Source organism: Berghia stephanieae, chromosome 4 (assembly GCF_034508935.2).
Source record: "Berghia stephanieae isolate SIO BIC M18660-M18661 chromosome 4, UCSD_Bste_1.3, whole genome shotgun sequence".
NCBI classification, from domain to species: domain Eukaryota; kingdom Metazoa; phylum Mollusca; class Gastropoda; order Nudibranchia; family Aeolidiidae; genus Berghia; species Berghia stephanieae.
This window is the reverse complement of record NC_088363.1, coordinates 22076405-22098541: the sequence shown is the minus strand read 5'-3', so window position 1 is coordinate 22098541 and position 22137 is coordinate 22076405. Positions and strand designations below refer to the sequence as shown.

Here is a 22137-nt window from a genome sequence, read left to right as displayed (position 1 = left end):
GTATTATTCGATATTCCATTACTACCGGTTAGCGATATCGATATACATTTATATCAATAATCGGGAAATTTTCTGAAAGCGATGGACGCATAGCCTTCGTAAAATCATAGCCTTATACTGACCAATGGTGAGTTGTATTCCGTTTATCAACCAATGGAATCGGTTGATTTTCTTGAGCACTACTAACAACTCACTAGACGATGCACAAACCTAAAACGACATCAGCCCTTGTGTCAGGCTAAACGTAAACGAAGGCAAGCCTCCTTGGATTGCACAATATGAGACAATCCGTAAAGCTAGGATGCTCATTTTTGCAGATGATGATGATGATGGCCCATTACTGTGTCGTGGAAAGGCAGGAGATGGTCGTTCCATCGGCGGTTTTTCCTTGCTGGTCCAATCTTCACGGTTTGCCTGGCAAATCCCCACTCTTTGCCCCTGCCGCCGACGGGCAAATCCCCTCGCTTTGCCCCTGCGTAGAAATGGCCCATAAGCATAGCCCTACTATAATAACTCTAGTCGGCCATGCCCATAAGTCATCTCATCGTGCCCGGGGGGGGGGGGGGCGCCTCTAAAGAAGTAACTACCCTGTTTATAATCAAATACTGTGTTCCTGATGTGTACTTATAAGAAGCCACGGGCTAAGATGAGAGGGGAACGCGGAAGTCGGGTGCAGATAAAAGAGGAAGTTTGGACTGTAATCACTACAGCCCTCGTCTCGAGACCTTGTGCCGACTACGTACCGAACACATGTGCCAGTCGTGGTTCTATAATTTTTGGCGTGCTGTACAGTTGTCATTATCACGCGTGTGGAGTGACAATATTAATTATTTAGTGTGTCATTACGTCAATGTGTCATCTTCATCTATTCAGATTCATTTCACTTTTAAGACGTTATCATTTCTTTTCTTCGCATGCCATCCTATTGTCTCTCAATCTTGTACCCAATAGCTAACTTTTTGTTATTAATTCGATTTAATGCCATCGCTGTCTTCTCAATCGAAAGACGTTTCTTCAATAAATGTTAGGAATTAAAGATAAAGTTATTGATCATATTTCTCAAATGAAAACCAGAAGAATGCATTTTATTCCCGAGTAAAATGGATAGCTTACAGATTATTGTTCAATAATTCGATTCGTCTATACCACTGTATAAATGCCCAACTGTAATAGGTCATTTATTGGTAACGTGTAAACTATATAAGCGATCGTTGTTGTGATATGGTAGCGATGATGATGATGATGATGATCCGGTTTGGAGAAAGAAAAAAAATTCCGGATTACGGATAACTTCCGTCATCAAATTCCGGTGAGGTCTTATGGTTCCAAAGATACCCCCCACCATTTACATGTGTCATCACAATCAATACAGCACCATTTTCATTGACACAACTCCCACCTCCATCATCATCATCATCATCATCATCATCATCATCATCATCATCATCATCATCATCATCATCATCATCATCATCATCATCATTATTGCAACTACCACCGCCACGCCATCATCATCACAACCACTACTACTACAACCACAACCACCACAATATCATTACTACCACCACAACTATAACCACCATCGTAAGGTTTTGGAGCTGGACTTAATTTTAAAACGGGTGCTTTTGGATGTCATTACTTAATTTGGCATTGTATATGCATATTGTATAGTTCAAACTAGATAAGATTTTGTGGGGACAAATTCCTGTTTCGGCTTTGAAATTCCTCCGAATGGTATCTGAAATTCCTGTGAGCCAAATTTCTGTCCCTGCAATTGCCGCATTAAACTCCAGTTCGTTTGCGTTTTTTGCTTTTATTTTTTTTTATGATTGAAAAATGGATACAACAAAATTGTTAGTGGTAATCATTGTGACATTATTTATAATTAAAAACAAACAAAAAAAGGAAACAACAACAACAACAACAATAAATAATAATAATAATAATAATAATACCATCCCTATATAGTTGGATACAGAACCTCGGGTCAACGCCTGAAGAAATGCCTATATTATAATTATGAGAGGGTTGATAAAAAAAAAAAAGACACACAAAAAACTCCAACAAAAACAGCAATAGCATTTTTTAAAAACAAAACAAAACAAACACCCCCCCCCCCTCCATAACCCCCCCCCCCAAACTAAACTGAATGATAACCCAGATGACTTGCGGAGGGCAGCAGACTTCGTGTGTCCTCTCGGGATGCAGCAAGTTCTTATAATTGCCCTCTTAACAGTCTCTATTTGCTATAAGCAAGTCTCAACTCAAAAGGTCCATAACGAGCCCTAAAAGAATTATAGCGGAGAAAGACATATAGATATCTAACTTCGTTCCTGAACACCGGGTATTCAAAATTTAAATATTATGGAACTGGATATTTCACGTTACGGTAACTTCTGGTACGATTTAGGGGAAAACACACAGGGAAAAAAAAGATGAATTTAGAAAAACAAAACAAAAAAACTAAATAAAATCAACAACAAAAATTGAGCCTTTATATAGAACATCATCATCATCATAATTGCCTTTTTCACCCTGGGCCAGGGTATAGGCCACAGACAAACAGTTTCCATCCTTCTCTATCCTGAGCTAACTTTTAAAAATCTCATTCCATGTCTTACCACTTCTCTGTATATCAACTTCTTTAATTCTTCTCCATGTTCCTCGTGGCCTTCCCCATGATCTTCTGCCCCGAGGGTTTCAGTCCAATACTTTCTTTGTTATAGTGGAGTCATTCTTTCTAAGCGTGTGTCCAATCCTCTCAGTGACTCCTGGGCAAACTAGCTTAGAATTATTCCTACTCCCTGTGTATGAATCCCGACCCCTCTCCCTGAATATAAAATCGCCTCCCCAGACTTGATGTGTTTCTATTCGGATTGTATCCAGTGGGTTTCGCTTACTCCAAGTAATATGCAGCCTGTATCTTCTCATATCAGTCACAACTTGAGAGCTTTTTCCTGCTTCATACATGGTGCGAACGTTCCACGACGCAATTCGAAGCTGCTTGTTTGGCGAAGACGTCATTGAGTCAGCAGAGTCCTTTCGGCTTTGTCTGTTGTCCTTTATAAATTCTGTCATTCCAGAAACTCTGCGGTCGCCCAAGCTAAAATAAAGGATTTGGTTTGTCCGTCTGCGTTTCTGCTTACAAATTATATAGAGCAATGTCCAATAAACGTGATCAAGGCGCTTAAAAAAGGGTCCCCGACCAAAAGCAAAACGTGACATGTGGAACTAGACATGATGCCTGATAGGCAATATTGCAATTGTTTTTTTTCAACAGAGACAACGCTGTTATCGGCCTGGTACTCATTTTATACCTGAGTACGGGAGAGAATGTGAGTAAAGAGTCTTTTCCAAGGACTTATCTTTGCGCCGAGCGAGGCTCGAACATAGGACCTGTCGATCCAAAAGCGAGTGTCATACCACAAATGAATGGATTGTTCCAGACGCTTGTTGATACCTGTGATTTGTGTCGGTGATGCCAAGCTGAGGCTGACAAACTATTTTTGCCCAATTCAGTCCACCCGAGTACTGTTTCTTCGGTAGCCAAGCAAACGAATTAATTAAAATACAAACAAAGCCGCACGTTATGTTTTGAAAAATATATTGAGTCTTTATAAAATAACTGAAACCACCCAATTTGATTTATAAAGACCGAACGGTAAAGCAACAGCTGAACAAAAATATATCGACATATCGATGTGCATATTTGAATATCGATATGTCAATGCCCATCCCTGCTCGCTCTTGTTTTGAAGCCCCATGATTCCATCATGCATCAAGGAAAAACAACAATATTCAACATACAACCACTAATGGCCTCTATACATTTCGAATAGAAAGCAATATTGTTTTATTTCAGTTGGAGTAGCTGTAATTTTGCAAAGATAACAGCCTTTAAGCCTTCATTTAGCGCCTGTTGCGCTGTGGGAGAGATGGTACGTAATAAGTAACGTAACAATTTGCTGGGTGTGAAAAGTCGATTTTCTGTTTTGTAGCAGTCAACACTTATTTTCTTAGTCAGTCCTGGCTGTATGTCACTAATGGTAAAGAGGAAGGATGTTATACTCTAAATTAAATTCTATTGAACGAGTTTGCATCATTTTTCTTTTATTATTCTAAAGCCGTGAAATGAAATTTAGAATGGCAATGGGTTCATGTGGGTTCTTGTCGGATACTTACTTACAACTTACTTACGTCTTCTTACGTGATTCAATTCGTCATCGATTTCATGTTTATTTTCAATGATGGAACCGAAAATCAAAAGTCAAGTAGCTAAATGAATCCTACTTTGTGTGTCTACCGAAATCACCAAGATAATTGAAAGGTTTGATGAAGCTGACATTACAAATTACCCCCTCAAAATTTAAAATTTTAATTAACCGAAGTCTGGAAACAAAAGAGTGAGGACCGTGACCGAGGAGTGAGTAGGTACAAGTCAAGTACAAGTACAATTGAATTGAATTGAGGTAGATGGTGCAGGCAAAGTTTTCAGTTTTGCCAATTCATTTTTCTCTCATGAATTTAGTCTGTGTGGTAGTGCAGCACTGCGGATCATATATTGTTGGCAAAAATCCGTCCAGAAGAATCTGTCCAACTCAGCTTTGATATAGGCGTATTCAGCATTCACAACTCTCTCTGGCAATTATTCCATGTATTAATTATTAATTGTTCTAACTGAAAAGTAATTGTCCTAAGTCTATTGTGTTTTTTTCTTCTTATTTCATTGATTGTCCCCTGGCAGAGCCTTGGTTGTTGAGCTGAAATGTTGGTCTCTTGCAGGTGTATATGCACAAACTTAAATAATTTGATCATGTCACCCCTTATTCTCCTATGTTCAAGACATGGAAGTTTGAGTTTCTTCAGATGTTCTGGATATGGCAGGTCTTTAAGTAGACAATAATTTTGTGATCCGTCTTTGGACATCTTCCAACTTCTTGGCATAATGATTTATTAGGTTGCCAGACTGAGTTTCCATATTTGTTTTGAATTGGAAGACAAGTGTATTTCCTTTATTAGAAAGTCGAATGTTCTTCTTACTACAACAACTATTTTTTGCTCTAGCAGTGGTCCTTTGAAAATGTTCTTTGAATGACAACTTGTCTCGCCCGCAGTCATTCACAGAAAGTGTAAGGCAGTTAATATTGAGATCTCCTTTTTTACATGGTGTATGTAGCATTTGATTTCATACTCCCAAATTTTATCCCCTTACATTTTTCTGGGTAAAATTTCAGTAGCCATTTGTCAGACCAGGTTTGAAGTTCGTTTAAATCACTTTGTAATTTTTGGACTCCATTTGGGGTATCGCTTCTACAGAAAAGTTTAGTATCATCAGCGAACAGTCAGACTTCATTCTGTACCCTGTCTGGCAGGTCATTAATGTATATTACAAAGAGTATTGGGCCAAGCACACTACCCTGGGGAATGCCACTTGTTACACATTTCACTGAGGATTCTGTTCCATTTATAATAACTCTTTGAGTTCTGTTGCTGAGGAAGTCTTTAATCCACTCAAGCACCTTTCCATTGATACCCGACCCATTGCTTTCACTTTGGTCACAAGTCTTTTGTGAGGGACACTGTCGAAGACTTTCTGAAAATCCATATATAAAAAATTGCATCAATTGATCCTCCTTTGTCTAGGATATTAGTACAGATATCCATTACATTACATCAAGCAATTGTGTTGTACACGACCTCCCCCTATCAAATCCATGCTGCTTATCATTGATTAAATTGTTTCTTTCCAGATGATCTACCACATTCTTTTGACATATTTCTCCATCAATTTGCAGACAATAATGTTAAACTCACTGGTCTATAGTTATTCGGTGCTGATGTCTTGCATTTTTAAAAGATGGGACACACTTGAATTTCACGCCAGACTTCTGGTATTTATTGCCTTCCTTTAGTGTCTTTCTAATTATAATGGATCTTGGTAATGACAAATGTTCAGTTGTTTTTGACAGAAATAATGGGTTTATGCCATCAGGACCGGTTGCTTTGCTAGTGTTGAGTTCTATCATATATTGATGAACTTGTGCCCAACATATGTAAGAATCGGTAAGTTCTTCATCGAAACTATAATTGGGAGGATCAGGAATTTCCATGTCTTCTGGTTCTGTGGTGTAGTCAGTTTGGAAGAACGAGTCCAGGACTTCCGCCTTTTCGATATTAGTGTTAGTTTTTGATCCATTAGGTTTTGTAAGATCTGCAATGCTTGTTTTGGTTTTTTGTTTGCTTGAGACGTAAGACCAGAATGACTTTGGGTTGTCTTTGGATTGGGATGCTATTTTCTTCTCAAGCTTTCTCCTCTCTTTGCTACATCCTCTTTTTTACTTTATTTCTGGATTTTTTTGCTTCTATAATGTTGCTATCACTTGCATGTATTTTTAGTTTTCTAAAGGTAAGGTGTTTCCTTTTAATGAATTCCTTGAGTTCTTTGCTCATCCATTGTTTATTATTTGTTATGTTCGGTTTAGTTTTTGGGACATGTTTCTCCACTAAAAAGTCAATGAAACCTTTGAATTTTTCCCATGCAAAGTTTATATATGGTCAAGTTCACTATATCTATGTCCATATCGGAGATATCATCATTTACCTTATCAAAGTCGGATCTATGAAAGAGAGGACAAGGGTTTTTTTTTCTTCTCATCATTTGAGCATCTGATTCGGATGCTTAATTGGCAGTGGTCACTTTTACCAAGGCCGCCCTTCGTTGTGATGTCTTGAATTATGTCATCCCTGCTGGATAGTACTAGGTCTATAACTATAAGGCTGAGAGTTTGGCCATGTCTGTATCTTGTGTTCTCTGATTGGTGTTGAGTTAGAAATGCCTCTCGTGATTGGGATCTGATCTTGTGCTGCTTTCTGTGTCCCATGAGATCTCTCGGGAATTAAAATCACCATCTAAAACAACATTTTTGTCTCTGAGCTCCCCAAATTTTTCAAGGAGATAATTTATATGAATTCTCAGTTGAACTGTTGGGGCTATGGTATTCAGTACCAACAAAAAGATTATCAGAGTGGTTAGGTTTACATTCAACCAATATAGTCTCTTTGAAATCACATTCTATGTAATCACAGATTGATGGATTAAGCACTTTTTTTTTACTAGAAGTGCTACACCCGACCATAGTCATCTTTGTTATGAAACAATTCAAATCCTTTTATTTCTATCTCACTGGAAATTGTAATGAGTATCTAGAGTTTTTGGGTTTTATTTCACATAAGGCCACTATGTCTGGGTTGTTGAGTTCTTTTTCAGTGAATAATTCAGCTCTTTTGTTCACCAGAGAATCACAGTTTGTGTAGAGACATGATATCATGTCCTTTTTATTCTTATGGTCAGTCTTGTCTTGGTTTAGCATACTGCAGGGTCCTTTCCTTAATGCTCTTTAAGGTATTTCCCAACGTTTCAAGACGGATGTGACAAACTATCTACATCTAATTTACCATGTCATATTTTGCTTTTTTTATTTCATAGGGGGCAAGTTCATCTCAGCTGGAGAAGGAAATTGGATCGGAACAGTTCCCCGCTAATGAACATTACTTTGGTCTTGTTAATGTGAGTTACTATTTTCATTCAGATTTCTGATGCCATATCTGAGTCACTAAAATATATGTAAAAGAATGATAAGAGGCATTATTTCAATTATTGATAAACGACACATTGAATATCGTTCATAACAAACAAAGAATTTATATTTGTTTAGGTTTAAAGGCGATATTTGTATTTTTTTGTAAGTAAAAATTAGTTGTCATAAAATGGCCACAACTGTTCAATGTCAGCTTTTTTGATGAGTTATCAGCATGCTGCTTGAAAATGTTTTTGGTCTAATTCTGTTATATTTGAAAATTGTTGTGGACAATTCTATCCCCCATCATTTGGGTCAATTTCTTCAACGTTAATAGCAATACTAATTTTATTATTACTATGAGAACTGTTTTGTCTTGACTTATTCCTCTTGATGCCTGATGATGGGACATAAAAATGCAGCTTTAATTTTTTAAGTTTTAAGCTATACCTCCATCGTCCTCAGTTAGGGCCATGGCAGTCTTTTTTTTTTTTTTCATTTCATTGTCCAACAACTCTTATCTCTTTTTGTTCTACCATTATTCATTATTATTATTCCATGTCATAACCTGCCTCTCTGTCTAGCCAATCAAATGCGTAAAGCATAGTTGCCAAATGAAATAACAGTCAGGCTTCAACTAGTGCCGCGCTGAAGACCGGTCTGGACCGCGGTCCGACGGTCTTTTAGCTGTGAACCGAAGACCGGTCCCAGAGGGGAAGATCGGCGGCGGTCCTCACTTCTTATCACCTTTCAACAAGTGCGGGGCGGTCCTTGCAAGGACCACGGTCCTACGGTCTCGCGCCATAGCCTACTACTTCCCCAGCGATTCGTTGCTTCAGTTGCCTATCTTCCACCAATCACCACCCATCCAACTTAATTAATCGCACCCACCCCCCTTTGCCATACACTAAACGACACAGACGACCACCAACCTCCACTCCGCAAACCGCCCTTTCGTGTGTGAGATGGGGGGAACAGGAGGCGCACGCCTTGGACGATTCCATTATACGGGGTAAATTTCAAAATTTACTACACCATAATGATCGCAATGACAATGATCTATGGTGAAGGCATGACCCCTCTTCTCTAATGGGTTATTGTTTGAAATGTATGTGACTACAAAAGATGTGTGTGTTTGTGTGTGTGTGTGTGTGTGTGTGTGTCGAACCTAGCAAGTAGCAAATCCGATTTTTTGTTTTCTTTTGTCCATCTCTTGTCACCACTCCTTTCTATCGCAGTGTTGTCATTTAAAATAATACAATAATATTAAAATTTCGTTTGGTGTTTTTACTAATCAAATAATATGAGTTTCATTAGTTTCTTCCTTCCAAAAAACCCAGTTATAACGTCTGAATTTTAAAAAAGTCCAATAGAATATTTGGGGACCCCGATAACTCAGTTGATAGAGCACTCTCTTTATACGCAAAGGGCCAGAGATCGATCCCGGGTGCAGTCGATTTTTTTCTGAATCCCTGTCTACTCAGCAATGAATGGGTAGCTGAGTTTGTTAGATCTGGCGAAAAGTCACCATCGACCCCTCTTATCACCTCATCCACCCCCTCTTATTATAACTTCACGTCTCTCTCTTACTCTTCAATGCTCGCTGCCCTCTAATGTGTGTGTGTGTGTGGGGGGGGGGGGGGGGGGTAGGAGTTGCGTGTGTGTATCAACGCCACGAACAACTCGATCAACGCCTTGGGCGATGCCATTATCTCCGTTAATGGGGATAAATTTCAAATTTTATTAAATTATCGAAGTAACAATGAAGTACGGTGAGCAAATAAAGAAGGCATCACCCCTCTTCTCTAATTAGGTTACAATTTGAAATGAGTGTGACTACTCCGTGTGTTTTACTCCTGTAGGCCACGGTTTTCATCGTGTAGCGGTCTTTAACGGTTCAAGAATGAACGATCCCACGCTCTCAAAGGTCAAACCGGTTCGAATTTCCAACAGTCTCTCAGGAATGTTCAATGTCGAAACCGGTCCTAGGACCGGTCCTTGCGGTCTTCATTTCCCAAGGACCGTAGGACCGTGGTCCTTAAGCTTGCCAAGGACCGCCCCGCACTAGCTTCAACCTTATATGTTTTCATAAGTCAGTCTACACAGAAAACTTTAGAATTATGAATACTGTTTGAGCCTGTGCTAGAACTAGAAGCAGGGGAGAGCGACTGCTTGTGCATTAAAAGGGCGGATGGAAATACAGTAAAAATTGAAGCCTTTATAAATGGTGTGTGTGTGTGTGTGTTTGCGTGTGTATGTTTGTATGTTTGAAAGAAACAATAGGGAGACAGAGCGAGAGTGAGGTAGATATTTATTAAGAAAGGGATGGAGGCTGAGCCAAGATTCGTAGGGATAGTTTAAGAACAGCATTTTCATAGTCAATCAATTGGAAAAATTGACCAATCAGATTGCAATTAAAGAAATGGGACTGGTCAAATCATTCATTGCATTGCTTCCATTTTGAGTCAGATGACAGCTTTAGGAGGAGGGGGTGGGGCTTATTTTGTAATAACTTACACGAAAACATGTCATTGAATCTTCTTCTTTGAGCTGCATCTACACGTTGTTTATAACATGTCACTCGTGATCACCACCCCTTGTGGACAATCATCAGCTATATTCAACTCTCCCCTCCACTTTTTTTTTAGCGTTCACCCACATTGTGGATTGTCTAAACCCCCCCCCCCCCCCTTTTTTTTTTTTTCAGTATTCAAAGAAAACATGAACATCTCTCTCTCTCTCTCTCTCTCTCTCTCTCTCTCTCTCTCTCTCTCTCTCTCTCTCTCTCTCTCTCTCTCTCTTTCTTTCCCTCTCTCTCTCTCTCCTTTTCATCTATCTGTCTATCTATCTATCTACGACAAACACAACAATCTACTTTCACTTCCACTTCCTGATGAGAGCGACTACTAGAAACAATATTGTAGAAGTTGATCATAATGCTGTCTGTCTGTCTGTCTGTCTGTCTGTCTGTCTGTCTGTCTGTCTATCTATCTATCCATCTATCTATCTATCTATCTATCTATCTATCTATCTATCTATCGATCTATCTATCTATCTATCTATCTATCTATCTATCTATCTATCTATCTATCTATCTATCTATCTATCTATCTATCTATCTATCTATCTATCTATCTTTCTATCTATTTATTAATAGGTCTGTCTCTGTTTATCTCTGCATACATTTAACTTTTTCATTGTTTGCTAGTTACACTTATTTCCATCGACAGTTCATTAATTGTTGAAGGCTCTATATACTTTTCTGCTTTTCTTAAAATTTAAAAGATTTTTATCATACAACAATCTTTGTAAAATTACACAGCTGTTGTTCCTAATAAAGACTTAGCTTGTGCTATAATCAAGAATAAAGAAAGAGGGACAAAGGACCCCCACTTTGATCATTAAAAACTGCAGTTAGACATAGAAATGGTAGCTCGTGATGTGTATCAAAATGCATAAACACACACACATACACACACACACACACGCGCGCGCGCGCATGCCAACTTCGTGATAACACAATGCCCGACGTTATAATGGCAGACAGGTGAATGTGATGAGCTTTGACCAGTCAGAATCTTTCATTTGTAAGGTTGTTAAAGAAAAACTTAGACTTGTTTACAGTTTTTAAAGTTCATTATTCGTTAAATCATGTAACTGTCAATTCAGCCATGTATTCTCTGAGATAGATAAAGACACATCCTTTGCTGTGATATCTTACATGCTATTGGTGGAGGAAAGGACTTGGTATTATTAAGCCTTGGAAATGGTGGCTCTCTGAGTGAAAGTCAACTCTCGTTTTGAATATGTTACTGATAGTTGCATTTTAAAACTTGAAATTTAAACATCGTTAATATTTATGTTGAATTATTATGTTTTTATGTAGAAAAATGATTGTAGTTTCTGAAACAACCAAAATTTGAAAATTGATTATTTTGACCATTTTCACTTTAAACCCGATTTTCTTCGTTTTCCAAATCCTGACTTAATACTGCTTCGAGCGTGGGGTCACAAATGGTCTGACAACAAAGTTGGCTTTGCCAACAGCTCAATTATGTGAAGTCAGTAGCAGTGAACAAATTTAGTCTTATTCATTTCAGACCTGCGAGAGTTCAGTTTCCCTTGATTTGACATACAAATATAAATGTAATTTATTCCCATAACATATAATCATTGATTTCATTAATTATTTTTAGTTTGGCAACACCTGCTATTGCAACTCTGTGCTGCAAACCCTCTACTTTTGCCGGCCATTCAGAGAGAAGGTGCTGCACTATAAGCAACATCTCAAGAGTCAGAAAAAGGAAACCCTTTTGACATGTTTAGCTGATCTTTTCTACAATGTAGCCACCCAAAAGAAAAAAGTTGGAACTGTTGCACCCAAGAAATTCATCACAAGGTTACGGAAAGAAAATGGTAGGATATGCAGTATTCATAAATGCTTCTCTATTCAAGTGATTTCAGAAGTGCTTTGTGCATTTGTAGCTATGGATATAGTTTATAATGATGATTGATTACAAATAGTTACCATTATAATTTAAATTCTATTTCTCATCCTCCTAGCCCATCCCACCACTCTTGCTTACCATCCCCCCCCCCCCCCCCCCCCCCATCCTTCTACTTATCCCCCTCTTCCTCCTCCTACTCCTATACTCCTACCCCTCCTCCTCTTCTTCTACTCCTATACTCCTACCCCTCCTCCTCTTCTTCTACTCTTCTTCTCTTCTTCTTTCTTCTTCTTCTTCTCTCTTCTTCTTCTTCTTCTTCTCTTCTTCTTCTTTTCTTCTTCTTCTTCTTCTTCTTCTTCTTTCTTCTTCTTCTTCTTCTTCTTCTTCTTCTTTTCTTCTTCTTCTTCTTCTCTTCTTCTTCTTCTTCTTCTTCTTCTCTTCTCTTCTTCTTCTTCTTCTTCTTCTTCTTCTTCTTCTTCTTCTTCTTCTTCTCTTCTTCTTCTTCTTCTTCTCTTCTTCTTCTTCTTCTCTTCTTCTTCTTCTTCTTCCTTCTTCTTCTTTCTTCTTCTTCTTCTTCTTCTTCTTCTTCTTCTTCTTCTTCTTCTTTTCTCTTCTTCTCTCCTTCTTCTTCTTCTTCTTCCCTCTTCTTCTTTCTTCTCTTTTTTTCTTCCTTCTTCTTCTTTTCTTCTTCTTCTTCTTCTTCTTCTTCTTCTTCTTCTCTTCTTCTTCTTCTTCTTCTTCTTCTCTTCTTTCTTCTTCTTCTTCTTCTTCTTCTTCTTCTTCTTCTTCTTCTTCTTCTCTTCTTCTTCTTCTTCTTCTTCTTCTTCTTCTTCTTCTTCTTCTTCTTCTCTTCTTCTTCTTCTTCTTCTTCTTCTTCTTCTTTCTCTCTTCTTCTTCTTCTTCTTCTTCTTTCTTCTTCTTCTTCTTCTTCTTCTTCTTCTTCTTCTTCTTCTTCTTCTTCTTCTTCTTCTTCTCTTCTTCTTCTTCTTCTCTTCTTCTTCTTCTTCTTCTTCTTCTTCTTCTTCTTCTTCTTCTTCTTCTTCTTCTTCTCTTCTTCTTTTTTCTTCTTCTCTTCTTCTTCTCTTCTCTTCTTCTTCTTCTTCTCTCTTCTTTCTTCTCTCTTCTCTCTCTTCTTCTTTCTTCTTCTTCTTCTTTTTCTTCTTTATCTTCTTCTTCTTCTTTCTTCTTCTTCTTATTTTCTTCTTTCTTCTCTTCTTTTCTTTCTTCTTTTCTCTTCTTTCTTTCTTCTTCATCTTCTTTCTTTCTTCTTCTTTCTTTCTTATCTTGCTTGTTTTATTATTTATTATTATTATTTATTATTATATTATTATTTATAATTAATTATTATTATTATTATTATTATTATTATTATTTGTTTGATTGTTTGTTTTTTGCTGTAATCGTATTTATTTTTCTGCACCGTGATTTTAATGGTTATATTCTATATTTGCCTTTGTCTTTAGAATTGTTTGACAACTATATGCAACAAGATGCCCATGAGTTTCTCAATTACTTGCTCAATACAGTGGCAGATTTACTTACAGGTTGGTGAAATGGGATAATATTTTCACTCATTTATTTATGGAAAATACAAAATTAGAGCTCAACATATTGTTTTCAAGTTTCATCACTTTTATTTGATCCTGAAAAAAATATTTAACAGAAAATATAACTTATTCAGTTCCATTATTTCTCCCCATTGAGGAAGTGTCCTGAGGTCTATTTCATTGGAATACTGAAATACCCCAGATGTTAGCTGCAGTTTAACACAAAGTAAGCTTTGGAGGGATTAGATGTTTACAACAAGATTCAACAGATATATATGTTGAATATGATACCTCCAAATTGCAAAGTGGAGACAATACTGCTGTGACATGCCTGTTTTAGTAAAACTTAAATATAGCAAGACCTGGCAGGAAGATCATCATCCATCGTGGCTTGTGCTTTTGAGCACATTGCCGGTCAGCTGTCTCCACGAATCACAATCCTCTGCGGTGCGCATGAAATCTGTGTTGCTTTTTAAGTCACATTTGGTCATTCTTAGGCTATTTAGATAAGCCATTCTTTGTCTTCCTCTAGCTCTCTTTCCTTCGATCATCCCAGATGTTACCAACTTTTCTATTCCATCTCTTCTCCACACATGTCCCAGAAACCGTATCTGCCTCTTTCTGATGGTATCACTCAGTATTCTTCCCTTTCTCGCCTTCTCCAACACTTCCTCGTTCGTATACCTGTCTGTCCATGATAGTCTCAGGAAAATAGAAGGAATGTAAACATATGACTATTTTCTAGACCAAAATATTGTCATTTATTCCCTGTATTTACTTGTTTGTATTATTTGATATAAGAATTACATAAATGGTTCAGTGACTGCATTGTGTGGGTGAAAAATCGTCAGCAGTCTATTGCTTTTGATTGCATGGAATGGTTATAAAAACTTTTGGGGTCAGTCTAGTGTTTGATAACTCAAAAGAGGAGGAGGAGGAGGGGACGTGGCATATTTGTTGCATCGAACTTCTTGTCCAGGGGCAAAGCACATTGCTTCATTTTATCCAGGTGTGATTACATGTGTAAGAAGGGTAGTGATAAGTCAGGATGATAATGGTTGTAGTAATTAAAGGGTAGTTAATATTATTTACACTGAATAGTGTTTCTGTATACATGCTACATTTTGAGATATAATAAGGATGGAAAACTGTTCACAAGATATAAGTTGTGACACCTTTTTGCCCCTTTGCGCTCATTCGATTATTCGTTTAGTGACAAATAAAATATCAAGTGACACAACTTCTCCTTTTTCCAGCTGAGAAGAAAAGTGCGCAGAAAAATGGAGTGGAGGTGACGACCAATACCAACACCAAGACAGATCCCACATGGGTTCATGAAATCTTTCAGGGTACTCTGACCAATGAGACCAGATGTCTTAACTGTGAAACGGTAATTCCAAAGCTTCTTTCCATTCCACACAATTTAAAATGATTCAACTTATGAATGCTATGGTAATGTTTTGCTCTGAGTCAATAGAGTGAATTTTTTAAAATTATGAATTCCTTGTTATTGACAATTTTATATTTCTAATTCATATGCTAATCTGCAGACTATATTTTACTGTTTCAAGAATTAATTTGGTATCACTCTTTTGTATCATCTTCCACTGATGCTTGTATTTTGAGGAGATAAATCAATTAACAAATCGTTTTTATTTTACTATCCCAACAGGTAAGCAGTAAAGATGAAGATTTCCTGGACCTGAGTGTGGATGTGGAACAGAATACATCTATAACACACTGCCTGAGAGGTTTCAGTAACACTGAAACTTTGTGTGCTGAACACAAGTATTACTGTGAGGTGTGCTGCAGCAAGCAGGAGGCACAGAAAAGGTGACATTTTCATACCGTAAATTGTAATTTAATTAATGCAGGTTGAACATGTGATTTTATTAAATGCAATAATTGAGTAGAAAATTTATAATTAGTGAGCATATGTATTTTCTCTCCCTGCTTTGAAAATATAATGAAATTGGGACCAATTTCATCCAAATTATAATTTTTTTTCTGCATCTCATTTCATTTTCAGAATGCGAGTGAAGAAGTTACCTCAAATATTAGCCCTTCACTTAAAAAGATTCAAGTATATGGAACACCTTAATCGTTATATCAAAGTCTCATATCGAGTTGTCTTTCCCCTGGAATTGAGGCTATTTAATACGGTATGTACCCATCTTTCCATAGCATTTTCACCCAGATATGGAATATTATGTCTGGTCATTTATCAGTCATTTGATTAAGTAAGTGATGTATGTAACTTGTACGAATTGAGTGATATTTTGATTTTCATGTTTCCTTGTCTCAATTTGCTCAGTTGGCCAACATGAATGATTCCATGATTTTGATCTTTGATGAGTTAAACTGTGATCTCATTTTTAAAGCACAGTCCTTGAGGTAAAGCAGAGTGTGCATATACCCTTATTGTGCTTTGAGTGGATTCTTTTTGTGTGTGTGTGTGTGTGAATTTAATTGCCCAATTCCCTGAATACAGTAAAAATATCTTTCTTTACTTTTTTTTTCTTGGTTTATGGGACAGATATAATATTTGGAGGTAGTAAAATTAGAGTGGTATGAATTCACAGATAAGAGCTGTTATTCTGCACATTGCCTTTTTTTTCTGCTAGAAATCGTTTTTTTTTCTTGGAAGTACATATCCTCTGTCATGGAGACCTTTATAACAAATTAAAAATAATATTGGTTTCAGTTATATTTTGATGATTATAAGTTTTATTAGGATCAACTGTATTAGTCCAAAACTTATACTTTTTATTCATCCTGTACAGTCTGACGATGCCTACAACCCAGAGAGAATGTACGACCTGTTAGCTGTTGTTGTGCATTGTGGGTCTGGACCAAACAGGGGACACTACATCAGTATTGTCAAGAGTCATGGATTCTGGCTTCTTTTTGATGATGATATTGTTGATGTAAGTTTAATACTTTCATATGCTAATTCCAGGTTTGGGTGAAACCCACATTTTCAGGTATCTTACATCTTGATTCGAGTTGTCTCGTTTCCTTGCACAGTCAAACCCTATTTTAGTATTTTTGTATTTTTTTTTTAATATTTTTTTTTTTTGCCACCATGTGTAAAACTCAAAACTGTTTTTAGTAATTTAGTAGGGAATTTTATCTGATGGTTTTTTTAAAAAGCATTTTAGTAACAATCATTATAATTTACCTTATGAATTGTAATAGTAGGTTTTGTATAAAGCTTATCTAAGTTAAAAATACGTAATTAAAAGGGTTAGCCATTAATGTGATCAGCAAAATGTAGAAACAGAGAGTTATTAGCTATGTAAGCAGGGTTGCTATCAAGGCAAAAAAGGGGATTGTCCAAAATAAAGTGGCTAGAGCAAAATCAAAACATGAGACAAACCACAAGCAATGTCTTTTGGATTGTCATTACGACTGTCTTCTTCTTCTTCTTCTTCTTCTTCTTCTTCTTCTTCTTCTTCTTCTTCTTCTTCTTCTTCTTCTTCTTCTTCTTCTTCTTCTTCTTCTTCTTCTTCTTTCTTCTCTTCTTCTTCTTCTTCTTTCTTCTTCTTCTTCTTCTTCTTCTTCTTCTTCTTCTTCTTCTTCTTCTTCTTTTCTTCTTTCTTCTTCTTCTTCTTCTTCTTCTTTCTTCTTCTTTCTTCTCTTTCTTCTTCTTCTTCTTCTTCCTTCTTTCTTCTTCTTCTTCTTCTTCTTCTTCTTCTTTTCTTCTTCTTCTCTTCTTCTTCTTCTTTTCTTCTTCTTTCTTCTTCTTCTTCTTCTTCTTCTCTTCTTCTTTTCTTCTTCTTCTTCTTCTTTCTTCTTCTTCTTCTTCTTCTCTTCTTCTTCTTCTTCTTCTTCTTCTTCTTCTTCTTCTTCTTCTCTTCTTCTTCTTCTTCTTCTTCTTCTTCTTCTTCTTCTTCTTCTTCTTCTTTTCTTCTTCTTCTTCTTCTTTCTTCTTCTTCTTCTTCTTCTTCTTCTCTTCTCTCTTCTTCTTCTTCTCTTCTTCTTCTTTCTTCTTCTTCTTCTTCTTCTTCTTCTTCTTCTTCTTCTTCTTCTTCTTCTTCTCTTCTTCTTCTTCTTCTTCTTCTTCTTCTTCTTCTTTCTTCTTCTTCTTCTTCTTCTTCTTCTTCTTCTTCTTCTTCTCTTCTTCTTCTTTTCTTCTTCTTCTTCTTCTTCTTCTTCTTCTTCTTCTTCTCTCTCTTCTTCTTTTCTTCTTCTTCTTCTTCTCTTCTTCTCTCTTTTCTTTTCTCTATCTTCTTTCTTCATCTTCTTCCTTCTTCTTCTTCTTTCTTCTTCTTCTTCTTCTTTCTTCTTCTCTTCTTCTTCTTCTTCTATCTTCTTTTCTTCTTCTTCTTTTCTTCTTCCTTCTTCTTCTTTCTTTCTTCTTCTTTATATTATTGTGTATTTTAGGTAGGATGTTCCAATTCGGACATCCTATCATACTCACCGTCTATTTTAATACCTAAATTTTATATGAATTATGAAATAGAGCTTGGTTACGATTTAACAGCCAGGAATAAATGCATGATACATTTCAGCCAACTTTAGTCCTTTTCTATTTCATCTAATCAAATAAATCGTTTCTTAAAATCCTTGACCATCGAAGTTCCTCCAGTTTTTCCATCAGCAGCAACAGATGTTCGCACAATTAAAGAGATTTTTCTCAAAAATGTCTACTATGACAAAAATTATCACCCCCACAGTTGTTCCCAAAAGTGTTAGTTCTTCAGACACCCAGTTGTCAATTCAGACACCTCCATTGTTCGACACAAGTGTTCATTGCACCCGTTTGTTCAGAACAGTTGTTGCATTCAAACTGCTTTTTTGATTGCTGTTTGTCGTTGTTGTTTATATGTTTTCAATTTTGATTCTGTAAGTTTTTACTTATTAATTTGAACATTCTTCAGAATAAAATATTGGTTTTCTGTGCAAACAATAAATTTGAATTATGATTAAGAGTGAAGTCTCCTCTCATTGCACAGCAACCACTATCGTACACTGTTATACAAAAAAAAATTATAAAGACGTCATAGATTCTTGAGATTGTCTAATCAATAATTTTGCGGGGTGTTTGAATTGGCACACGGGGTGTCAGAATTGGAACAGTGGTGTCCGAGTTGGGACCTGTGACTAGGTCCCAAAAGTCAAGGCCAAACACACAAATAAAGTCTGATAATGGACACTCATTTTACCTAAAATTTTCACGTAATGATATTTGCAACACATGCAACAGTTATTTTCATAATTACTCTCAGTGTGGCCATTAAAAGTCATTGAGCTGAGAGAGCCATTTTTGGTGTCGGAATTGGAACACTCCACCCTATTATGATTTCGTACACTGAAAAAAGAAAATAATAAAGAGGCCCAGGTTATTTAATAAGTGTTGGTAATAATTAAAAGTTTTTTCTGGTAAATGGATGTAAATTGTCTACAAAATTTCTCAATCATCTGAATATTTGACAATTCCTTTATTTAACATTTATACCTTTCAGTAAGATGTTTTATTGCCTTCATGTTTAATTTCTTCATTTGACCCTTCAGAAACAAAACTAGATTCATTTACATTATTCTATTCTTTATCTGGTTACAACTAGAAATTTCAATGTTTTTATAAAGAGATTTGTAACATCTTTGAGGCTCAGGCTTCAACAGAGACCAATTCACATTACTGTTATTTATCTTTTTTTTGTGAAAAGAAAATATAATCTAAGATTAAGATTAGAAAAAATGAACCCTATTTGTAGAAGGTTAATCTTTGTTGATATTATGTTTTTGTTTCAGAAAAACAAGTCTTTAGACCAGAATTAAAATTCAATTCCAACAGGCATTCTAACTGGTTTTAAGTCTGAAACTTCACGTGACTTTTGTTTCTTCTTTTTCTAGTTCCTTTCTGTTTAGGATTGTTTTAATTTTCTTTAATTTTTCAAACAGCCTATGACGCATGCTTTAGTTGTAAGGAACCAACTTTAATGATGTCATACTCTTTATCTCTCCCACAGAAAATTGATGCCAGTCAGATAGAGGAATTTTATGGTTTGCCTTCAGACATGCAAAAGAATTCATCAGAATCGGGCTACATCTTGTTCTATCAATCTCGGGAATAAATGTACATAAATTATTATCATATTGAAAATCTTAATTGTTGTGTAAATGTTGACTGGGAAAAGAATTGGAAGTATTCCTTTTCTTTTCAGGCGATGCAGGTTAGGTTATAGTCTTTCTTTTGAAATGTTTCTCTAAATGATGGCTTATGCTTCTTTTTCTGACGTTTTGCTGATTCATTATTCTGTATATTTCCTGAAGTCACCCGCCCAAAACATTAAGTTGAATTTACATTTTGATTAATGGATCCAGTCTTGAGATTGTACAGATAAACGTTTACAGAAATATTATGATAAGATGGGCCAGAATGAGGTTCTGATTTAAAACGCTCCTTGTTAAGTTAGTAATTAAAAATATAAATTATTTGACTTCTTTTTGTCTTTGATTTTAAAATAAAAGCATTTGGCTATTTTAGTTTCTTAATATCTTCACAGAAACAATGGATCTTTAATCAACTTATTAACTCATTGATAAACACATGGAGAATCTTTAGATTGTTGGCTTTCAATCTTTTTTCCAGATTTGTGGTAGTCAACTCTTATTTATTTATTTATTTATTTATTTTTGTAATTCTGGAGCAGCATTTAAGGCTGTCATTGAAGATGACAAGGAAATTTAATTTAAAATAAAACATTTTTTTTTTGCCTTTTAAAAATGTTGTTTTTATCTGTACGAAGTCTTTGAACTTTGTGATCATATTGATTTGGTATGACTCTCCTTTTCCTGGCTCTGAAAACCCATGTGTCCCTAGCACCGTTTCACTCTTAAAAACAAACAACAAAAACAGAAGGAACGAAATTGTTGGGACCAGGTAGCAATGTTTACTTTCATATAACAATATTATTGATTTGATGATATTCCAATGGAAATGCTGTGATTTGCTTGTTTCTGTTTTATAATTATATACTCTTAGGTGATCTACTTTGTAGGATAATTAACGTATATCATGCATGTTGAAATAGTTGTGCACGAAGACATCATGCCGTTGTTCAGTTGTTTAAGACAGGGAAACAATGCTGAGAGGACTTTTTTGCTTTAATCAGTTGTCACAAATCTTTGTAGGGATACAGCCAATTTGTAGCTGGGTCTGATAGGAAGGATTGAATATTTTCTCAATGGAAATGGTTGCTCATTGCTAAGATTACGGAGGCATCCAGGAAACAATCCTTAAAACCTAAAGCTTGTGTATGTATGAACCTGTCTTCAAATTGATAATGAAGACACATAATGAAAAGGAGGTGAGGCGTCTGATCTATTAATATTTTTTAAAAGGGGTTTTGTGAATTTTAAACATTAATTTGATTATTCATTGGAAAAGGATTATAAATTGTCAATTAACTAGAATGGAATAAATAACATGCTTTTTTGTATAAGAATCATTCAAAGAGAATTTTATGAAGATTAGCTAATACAGGTAATTTTAATGGCACCCCCCCCCCCCAAAAAAAAAAAAAACAAACCCCAAAAAAACCAAAAAAAAAAAAACCCCACAGAGTTGAGAATATACTTTTTAAAGTGAAACTTCAAGTGTATCTTAGGTCACCATGTGGGTGGGGTTTTTTGACCTCCCATGATGGTTGAGGAGGTCTCTCTATCTGTATCTTCTATCCCCTTATATCTATTTTCCCTCTCCTCTTTGTTCTGGAGTGACATTGCTCTTTTTTTCCCCCTTGTCCTGACAAGGGTCCTTAGCAGAGAGGGAGACAGTTAAATGTATAATTTATTTTATTTTTGAGATGATATTTTTTACCTTCTAATCATTATATTTTTTAGTTTTGAATATATTATAATTTGTAAATAGTGTATCTTTCATGGCAGAACTTTTGCTTGTGCCTAGATGAGGCTTTCAGGTAATTAATGTCAAAATAGGTATATTGATAGATTGCTCAGGAATCCCCTGTTCCCTTTTTGAACTAGTCCCCTTTGTCATTGATAGATTGCTCCTGGAAACTCCTGTTTCCTCTCTGAACCAATCCCCTTTGTCTTACTTTTTCTTTGGTTCTTTTAACTTCTGAATTTACAACTTTCCCCCTGTCACCTCCATTTTTACTGGCGTTGAAATGACCTTAAATTGTTGCAAATGATGTAAAACTAAAAAACAAAACAAAAAAAAAAAAAACAACAGAGATATATGTCACCATGGATTATTATCCTCTGTCTAATATTTTCATATCTGTTGAGTGTGATTAAATTTCATATTTTTCTTTTTATTGTCACTTCCCCCAGTAGAATTGCTGAAATAAAAACTTTTATTTGAGTCGTCTCAGCTTTTTGCATGTCAACAGACCAAATTCGATTTTGTCAGTAAATATAACATTAATTTTTTTTTTTTTTAATTTTGAAATCTAAGTATGTTTTATTGACCAATGTTTTAAAGCCATTAAAAAAAAATTCTGCCGATGAGGATACTTGTCAGACAAATTGATTTTGGACATATGACTAATATCATCTACAATCAACAAGGTCTCACCTCTGTTCTCAGAAACT

At 36.0% G+C, this 22137-nt stretch overlaps 1 protein-coding gene across 2 annotated transcripts; it reads left to right on the top strand.

The window, feature by feature from the left end:
* Window positions 1–3705: 3705 nt before the first annotated feature.
* Window positions 3706–21772, top strand: LOC144970238 (ubiquitin carboxyl-terminal hydrolase 46-like). Of its 2 annotated transcripts, none has more exons than XM_078909675.1 (9): window positions 3706–3938; window positions 7487–7567; window positions 11774–11993; window positions 13489–13569; window positions 14829–14962; window positions 15245–15405; window positions 15602–15734; window positions 16356–16499; window positions 19548–21772. In XM_078909675.1, the coding sequence occupies exons 1-9, from the start codon at window positions 3936–3938 to the stop codon at window positions 19650–19652; spliced, it is 1062 nt and encodes a 353-aa protein (XP_078765801.1). In that variant the 5' UTR covers window positions 3706–3935; the 3' UTR covers window positions 19653–21772. The 2 variants fall into 2 exon arrangements, with proteins under 2 accessions (XP_078765801.1, XP_078765800.1); XM_078909674.1 differs by lacking the exon at window positions 3706–3938 and adding an exon at window positions 3987–4046.
* Window positions 21773–22137: the final 365 nt, after the last annotated feature.

What these genes read in the sequence shown, in the direction of transcription:
- LOC144970238 (XM_078909674.1), top strand. An exon ending in ATTACTTTGGTCTTGTTAAT is followed by an intron (nt 7,568 to 11,773) that starts GTGAGTTACTAT and finishes AATTATTTTTAG; the next exon opens with TTTGGCAACACCTGCTATTG. An exon ending in AATTGAGGCTATTTAATACG is followed by an intron (nt 15,735 to 16,355) that starts GTATGTACCCAT and finishes CATCCTGTACAG; the next exon opens with TCTGACGATGCCTACAACCC.